This window comes from Alligator sinensis, unplaced genomic scaffold, assembly GCF_000455745.1.
Source record: "Alligator sinensis unplaced genomic scaffold, ASM45574v1 scaffold755_2, whole genome shotgun sequence".
Classification (NCBI taxonomy): domain Eukaryota; kingdom Metazoa; phylum Chordata; order Crocodylia; family Alligatoridae; genus Alligator; species Alligator sinensis.
The window spans coordinates 2,538,771-2,546,881 of NW_005841883.1; the positions used below are offsets into that span (position 1 = coordinate 2,538,771).

At 42.7% G+C, this 8,111-nt stretch overlaps 1 protein-coding gene across 1 annotated transcript in view; it reads left to right on the forward strand.

The window, feature by feature from the left end:
* Nucleotides 1-203: 203 nt before the first annotated feature.
* WNT3 (Wnt family member 3) overlaps nucleotides 204-8,111 on the forward strand; it is a 64,433-nt gene continuing 56,525 nt past the window's right edge. Inside the window, exon 1 of the mRNA XM_006017662.1 lies at nucleotides 204-283. Within this exon, the coding sequence (XP_006017724.1) occupies nucleotides 204-283 (80 nt within the window). The remainder of the gene's footprint in view (nucleotides 284-8,111) is intronic.

Genomic DNA, 8,111 nt, shown 5'->3' on the forward strand with positions numbered 1-8,111 from the left:
GTGAGAGGTGTGGGTGTGGGATGGGGGGGGGGGGGGGGGGGGGAAGGCTTGGAGAGGTGCGTTTCTGACAAGCCAGAAAGTCATTTTGCACTTCAAGGGACTTTGTTCGACTATTTTTGTGGTGGGGGGGAATTCTTCATTTTCACCCTTAATGTTTTTCTGAAAACTTCACTCAGCTTTTTCCCTTGCACCAGCCTGGACTAATGGATTACCACCTGCTTGGATTAATTTTATCTTTTCTCTTCAGTGGCACAAAGGTCTTAGCCGGTTACCCAATTTGGTGGTAAGATTCCCCTCCCCCCCATTTTTTGTGATTAATTAATGAATTGATTAATTATTAGAGATGAGGTGTATGGGGGGTTGTGTGTGTGTTCCCCTTCTCACCCTTCGCTCTCCACAGCTCGCCACGATTGTCTGCCTGATTCCAAATGCAATTTCTGCTGTTTTGACTGGTAATTAATTCAAAGTTTGGGATTCATTTTTAAAGGATATTACATAGTTTTCTGCTGGCACAAATTGAGATGTCTCTTAAAGTCTTCAGTCTCAGCCATTGTAGTCATGTTTTTTAAATGTATACAGGGATATCTTTTTAGTCAGTGTGCAATATCATTTTCATCTGTCAGAGGACTTTGCCTTTCGTTTTTAGTTAGGCATCTCCTCCCCTTTCTTTTTAAAAAGTGATCAATCCATTATGATTTTTTAACTCCATTTTCATTTTGACTGCTTTAGTTTTTTAGCTACTTTCTTTCCTTTTATTGTATTCTGTCATGAATATTTAGCCTGGCAAATATGCTGGGGAACCAAATGGCACCTGTGAAAGTATTCATTAATAAACCCCATGTAAGATTAATATTTTTAAAAGAAAATCACAGATACTGGATTTCTTTTCTTGTACCAACAGTAAAATAAATCAGCTTTACCTTCCAATGTGGCTGATAACATGCCCTAAGCTATTCCACATTTAAAAAAAACCATATTAACTACACTGAATCAATAGCATTTTAGATCCCTACAAACAAAAATGTAACATACAAAAAGCAGGAGTCACTTGAAGACAGCAGATGCTGAATTGTTTCATACAATACTCCAGTCAATTTATGTTTATCATCAGATCACTGGAACAAGACTCATAAGTCTCTGTACATGGCAGGTAGGAGGCTTTTATACCTAAGGGGCTATGAGGCAGGGGAGAAAAGTTGAAACTGGTTGCCTAAAATCATTTTACTGTTTTTCCCTTTCTGGAAATAATAATAATAATAATAATAATAATAATAATTTTATTTTGTGCAAACATGGAAATGCAAAGAAGTCGGTGGCAGCGAACTTGGAAATGGGCTGCCATGTCTGCAGAGTATTTTGAAGAAGGATTTGAGATGGATTTTCTTTTTTGGAAAAAGTCTGCTAATTATTGGGGAAATTAAGACAGAATATTTGTTATGGCTGGAGTGAAAGCCTGGCTAATGCCACCACTAGGAGTGTAATTCTTACAAACTGGGGAGACTCAAATGGCTAAATCTCAGCATTTGTCTTCCTGAAAAGTAAAATGTTTTCCTCACTCTGATCATAAGTGCTTAGTTTTAGGGCTTCAGCATAGGGCAAGAAGCACCCACCAAAACACAGACCTGTTGCTTAAATTCCTTTACACCTCTCTCCCCCTTGTTTAGTAAGCGGGTCACTGAAGCCCTGCTGCATGGGCTTGGGGAGGGGGTGCCACCATTGGGAACACAGATCAAAGTTGCAAGGCTGTATGCAAAGACTACAACATTCCTTTGGAAGCGACATGGGCTGACTGGACTTTGTTGCGACACCAGCTCTGCTAGCGTCCATTTGGGTCTCAGCCTGAATGTGAACAACCATAGCCAGTTAGCTCTCACTAAGTGAAGTCAGGAAGCAGACAAGATGAGTCCGTGTTCCTTCTCACATGGAGGTTCCCCTCCTTAAAATAACTCTTCTCCCTGTTCATAGGGAAACACACCACTTTGGTGCGCTGCCCTTCCCAGAAACTGCAGCAGGCTTCCCTTAGCAAGAAAGGATACAAAATAATGGACATGTTTTCTGGTCACTCAGAGAGGTAACTGGGGCTTGGTGGACAGTGAGCATAGGAGGGGAGAGGGTTAAACAAACCAGCTGCATAAAAGTTGCCTCCAAGCAATCTGTACCTTGAATTGTCCAGTGTTCAAACTGCTGAAGGAATCTATTTTACTATCATGGGGTGACTGTGCCTTAAGAAGGAAGTAGGAGGACATTGAACGACAAAGCTTTTTTAAGAGACTTTTTGGAGTGGAAGGGAACAAGTATCTGCAACAGAGGCTACCTGGTTTCTTGTGGAGCCTCCCTGCTATGTCCATACTTGCTAAAGCAGGAAAAATTAGTTACAACTCAAGTTCCAGAAATCAGGCTTCAGTTCAGTAAAGCCTGTGCACATACAGTAGTTTTAACTTTAAATACATGCTTAAGTCCCACTGGAGTCAGTGACACTTCAGGTACACACTTATTTTCTTTTTAGATCAAGCCCTGACTCACTGTGCAATAGAGCTTAGCAGGAAGAACACCTTTTACAGACTGCCAATTTAACAATCCCTTCAAGTATCTTCTTGGTTCCCATGACCTTTACCTATAGACCAGCCTCTGTGAGCAGAGTGCTGATTACCATGCCTTCAGGTAGGCTGCTCAATTTGGGATTCGTAGGTCTATGCTATCAGATCAGCGCAACCCTACCAGGTATCTTCCTAGCACACAATGGAATGCTTGACTCTTCAGTCTAAATTTCACTTTTATTTGCAGACATTTGACCCTATTGGAGTACTTGGGTCAGAATGGTATACAGGAGAGAAGTGTCATCCTGTTGTGGGGAGACTATTGCAGTCAATGCTAAAGAAACACTGGGCAATGACAGAGAGCGCCTAGACTAGCAAGATCACTCCAAGGTCTCTAGAATAATCCTGATTTTTGTACAGCTCAATTAAAAGATTCCGGGCAGGCTAGAAATGAACTAACCACATGACAGACAAGGGGTTGGGGATGGAAGGAAAAAAAAAAGTTCTGAGGGTGTTTTTGATTCATTTTATTTTATCAGCACGATAAAATACAATTGCTCCCTCCTTTCTCTTTTACTGCAACTGCCAGTGCCAGTGCCATAGTATTAAACTGGTCATCACCACAGCACCTAGGCACCCAAAAGTATCCTTTGTCCATTTTCATAATACAAATTTGGCTTTGTATTTTCACCCTGTTTCCTGGACATCAAGAAGTAACATGGGCTCATTAGTAGTGTTAGAAGGGTGACGTTAAGCCCAGATCTACCAGCTGCTTCACACAGATGGACCCATGTGCTTACTCACTGAAGAGCAAGAGGCTGCGGGGTAGAGTTTCTCTTGTGCGTTGCAGCTTGCCGGGAAAGAGCATTAGCTTGTCATACACACTTTGGCATGTCGTATCCAGACCTGGTAGCAGCAGCTGGACAGCTGTGATGTAGAAATACTTCCTAACTTTTGGAGCCATTACATTCCATCAATTGCTAGTCAGAAGCCTAATGTGGAGTTGTCCCAAGCCCAGCCTGATGGGATAAGACAGCACAAGTTCAAATCAAGTCCAGTATCAATGTCTGCTGGATGAATCTTTAAAGGCTTGATCCTACTCTCTTACCCCAACAGACTTACTTTGCAGTCATTGGGTCTTCTCCTGCACTAATGGTTACAGAGCTAGATTGTAAGCCTCTCTTTCTAGTAATTAACACTAGAGAATCAGGCAAGGAAATGGGGATGAACTCTGGTTCTGCAAAGTCGAACCCACACCAAGTACTGACTGTGATTCAGGCTCCATTTTATCTGAGACCAAGTAAGAGAAATGATTACAGTCCATGCTTATAATGTACATTTTATATACAAACCTTCCCAAAAGAAGCTCCTGTTCAGCAAGACTCTCATACACACATGAAACGTTGAAGTGAATGGGAATGCACGTAGGCAAAAGTAACGTCCAATTTGAATACTTCAAGTAATAAGAGGGTTGTGCTAGATGACCTCCTGAGGTCCCTTCCAGTCCTACTTTTCTATGAGTTTATAAATAAGTGAACAGAAACCCGCAATTTTGGCTTGTTCAAAATCTGGATCTACAAACTGCTTCTCAAGCTCCTCTCTAAATAAAGCATTTGATTATATACTCATCGGCCCTATTCCTTCCATGGTCTAGCTTCAAAAGTATGTTAGAATTCAGCCCAGCATGTCTAACTAAAAACAATTTCACTCACTAGACGCTGAACGGGCATGTCTACACATGCATTTATGCCAACTTAAATTTACCGTGCAGAAAATTACTGCTCAGTAAGCAGGAATAGGCTGGCATCTACACATGCAGGTGTTAAAGTGCATTAACGCTGTGTAGAGACTGACTTGGACTAATGTCAGTCCACAAACACAGTGTTAATGCACAGTAAGGCATCTACATGTGTAGTACTGTGCAGTAACTAACTGAGTGTAAATTTGATACCTGAATGATGGTCAGTGTAAGTTGTCATATATACTGCACAGTACAGGTATGCACATGTAGATGCGTGCCCATACTGCACAGTAATTTCAGTTACTGTGCAGTAAATGAGCACGTGTAGATGTACCCAATGTATAGCTGCTGGCATTCTCTGTAGTCTTGTAATTCTCCTGTGATTTCAGTGGGGACATAGTACACACCTTAACTGATCCAAGAGGTGAATTCTACCTTGCCCTGAAAAAACATAAAGCTGTTCTATTCATTTCAATGAGAAGCACTTAGACATCTCCAGGGGTGGGTCTTTATTACTGAGGGGGTGTCTGGCTCTTTATTCATTCCAATGGATATTTAGCATATGCTAAGATGCCTCTATCTGCTTGAAATTCTGTTTCTCCTGACTCCCTAAGATACTTGTCTTAGCAGAGTTCTGACTTGAGCGGATGGATATCTATATGGACAATACTATAACAATTCTTCTCCTCTTCCCAATGCCCCTGTAATGCCAAATGCACTATGTACACTTAGACCAGCACGGCTACAACCTAAACCCCTGTGTACACTGATACATATCCAGAGTAATCCCCTTTTAAGTCATGGCACTATTTTGGATTGTATTTCAGTAACCAGCAGCAGGAATTGGCCCAATAGAGTTGCATCCATGAGAGAGAGGACTCTGGCCTGCAGTGCCCCAGGTGACCTGAAAAAAATTGGGTCTTCTCTCATTGGTATGCTCTTCTGTGTAATTTAGATGCATAGTAAGAGATTGCATCGTAAGAGCTGCATAGTAAGAGATTGCAGAAGCAAAGTCTGCTTTCAGGAGAGAATTAGGTGGTGTCCCACAAGGCAGGATGGGCTAGTGATAGCTGGCTGGAGAAGGCTGAGTATGGTACACTTGCTTCTTCTGAAATGGAAGTCTGAGATGTTGAGACTTGTTATCACTAATCCAACAGAATGTCTTTGCCTCTCTCCAAGCACACACCACACTTCTTATTAGAGATTGTGTCCTCTCTGCCAAGCGGCCCTTCTTGTGTGAAGAGATACTGTAATGAGAGCTGCCACAAGAAAACCTTCCAAATAGTGCAGCCTTGACACCAGCAAGCACCACAGGTATGGGAGTATCAGGTGGGGCACAGCGCCCTGGGGGAGAAACCTGTGCTCTGTCCCCAGTGCATTGTGAGCAGTTTTTCCAATGATGCTGTAATACAAAATACACAAACAACACTGGAAACGGGCTCAGTCCCTCCCTACCAGGGCAGCACTCACCCCTACAAACTGCTGTCAGGTTCCTTTTTGGCTGTTCAGTGACTTAGCCTCATGAGAAAGATACGCTTACTTGAGCTTGGCCTTTTGATAAGGATGCCATGTGTGATCTAGGAACTCAGGATTCAAATCCCCTTTTGGGTAGGTGGCCCTAGAACCTGGGTGCCCTGCTCAGAGCACATGCCTTAACTGCTACACCCCTTTGTAAAATGTGGATGGCACTGTCCTTTCCCACGCCCCAGTCTCAGTTTAGTGTCCCTCTATGGCCAAGCTAAATTGTAGCAATGTAAAAAGGGTTAGACTCCTGGAGATGTAGCGAATTGCTTCTGAGCACGCACAGTAGAGACAAAGTTAGTCATTTGCAAAAATGTACATGATTCAAGCTGTAATGCAAAGCTAAGTAAAATGCCATTGTGTGACTTAGATACCAAAAACTTCATTAAGCGATGTTTATGCATCTTCCTGCTGTGTCCAAATGCCCATGTAGGCACTGACAAGTCATCCGGGTGCTTTACAGCAAACTAGAGTGAAAGCAGAAGCAGACAGAAATTACAAGGAAAGGCAGATAAAACCGTAAACCAGCTGCAAAATGAAGAGGATTTGGTTTAGCAGGTTTTGGCTTTGGAACATAAGGAAAGATGAGGCCGTGGGTAACAGTGATTTCCCATAAGAAAGATGACAATAATGGCATGCTCCTGCCTCCTCAGGTGCTGCAAGGATCAATTCATTAAAGATTGTGAGGTGCCAAAATATTACTGTTATGGGGCCACACATGTCCCTTAGGCAGACCTATAACTGGATCCTGAAGTCCTGCCCACAAAAACACTGCAACAAGGCAGGACAGAATCCAGCCCTTTGTCTTTTGTCTGAGAACTGTTACTAGTCAATTTGAGAGGTTTTAGGGCCCAGTAAATGGACAGAAAGCTGATCATAAGTTGAAGACATGTGAAGGAGGGACTAAGCAGCTTAATCTATTTAATTTGTCTAAGAGATGGGTAAGCAGTCCCTTGATCTCAGTCCATGAGTGCCTGCAAGGCAAACAGATTTCTCCTAGCTGAAGGCTAACAGACCTAATCCAGCAAGGCAGAATTGGATTCAATAGCTGGAGGTTCCAGTTTAACAAACTCAGAGCAGAAATAAAGTGCCTGTTTTTACAGTTGGAACAGATCAGCTGGGATGTTGTGGGTTCTCCATCATTTGAGATCTGTACAGTACTTCAAGATCCTCCCTCTTTCTTAATGACCTGTGAGAGCTCAGGCAGAAGCCATGGGCTTGATGCAGGAGTTACTGCATGACAATCTCTGGCCTTTGTTAAACAGCAGGTCAGACCAGAGGATCACAGCGGCCACTTCTGGTCCAACAGTCTATGCCGAAAAACATAACAATAAAAGGAAGACAATACATCTCTTGGCAGCCCACAAGTACTTGTATTGTTTAATTAACCAGGGGAGGGAATAGACTAATTTCATCACTTCACAGGGATTGTTTTCTCCCCCTCAGCCTCCTCCTATCTGTGTCAATCTGAGTGAGAAAAAAAAAAATCCAGATCACCCAGCACTCAGATCTGAGAATAAATGTGTGTCTCCCAGTACACCACCCTTGTTTTTTTTACCCTATTTTGTTTATTTTCCAATGCTTTGCAAAGCATTAACCTTCAAGTCTGATACACTTTTGTTCTATAATACAACCCTTTCTATGCCCTGTACAGAAAAGAGCTGCTAGTCCTTACCACTAAGGTCTTCTGTTACTACTGCACTGGACCTGAAAGCTCACTCGGGAAGTCTGAAAATGATCCCATTTGCATATAGCATTTTACACATTAAGCAATGACTGAAGCTGGGGAAGGGTATTACAGAAGAATTTTATATCATGCACATGTAAGTAATAAATAAGTAAGGTACCATTCGGCCAGGAGCTGTAGGAAGATGTAACTGAGCCGACTACCCTGTACTGACCTTCAGCTGACAAAAATCTATAAATAAGGTACCAAAATGCAATGCAGAGGGTGCCATGGGGGAAAAGCACAGGTAAGGAATGAGAGTGTCTCATCAGATCAGGGTCATCCCCTTCCCCCCCACCCACAACACGTGTTATGCTAATGTTAAAGAAAGGCAGATACATATTGGTAAAAGGATGGTCTTGTGGTTAAGCCACAAGTCTGGAGCTCAGAAGAGCTGGGTACAGTTCTGCCCACACATTGCCCTGGGCAAGTCAGCCACCTCTGAGACAGATGGATTTTTCAAATGGGAAAAGCAGTAGGTGCTTCTCCTGTCAGTTTTCTGCCTTGCCCACTTAGATTCATAGATGCTAGGGTCGGAAGGGACCTCAATAGATCATCGAGTCCAACCCCCTGCATAGGCAGGAAA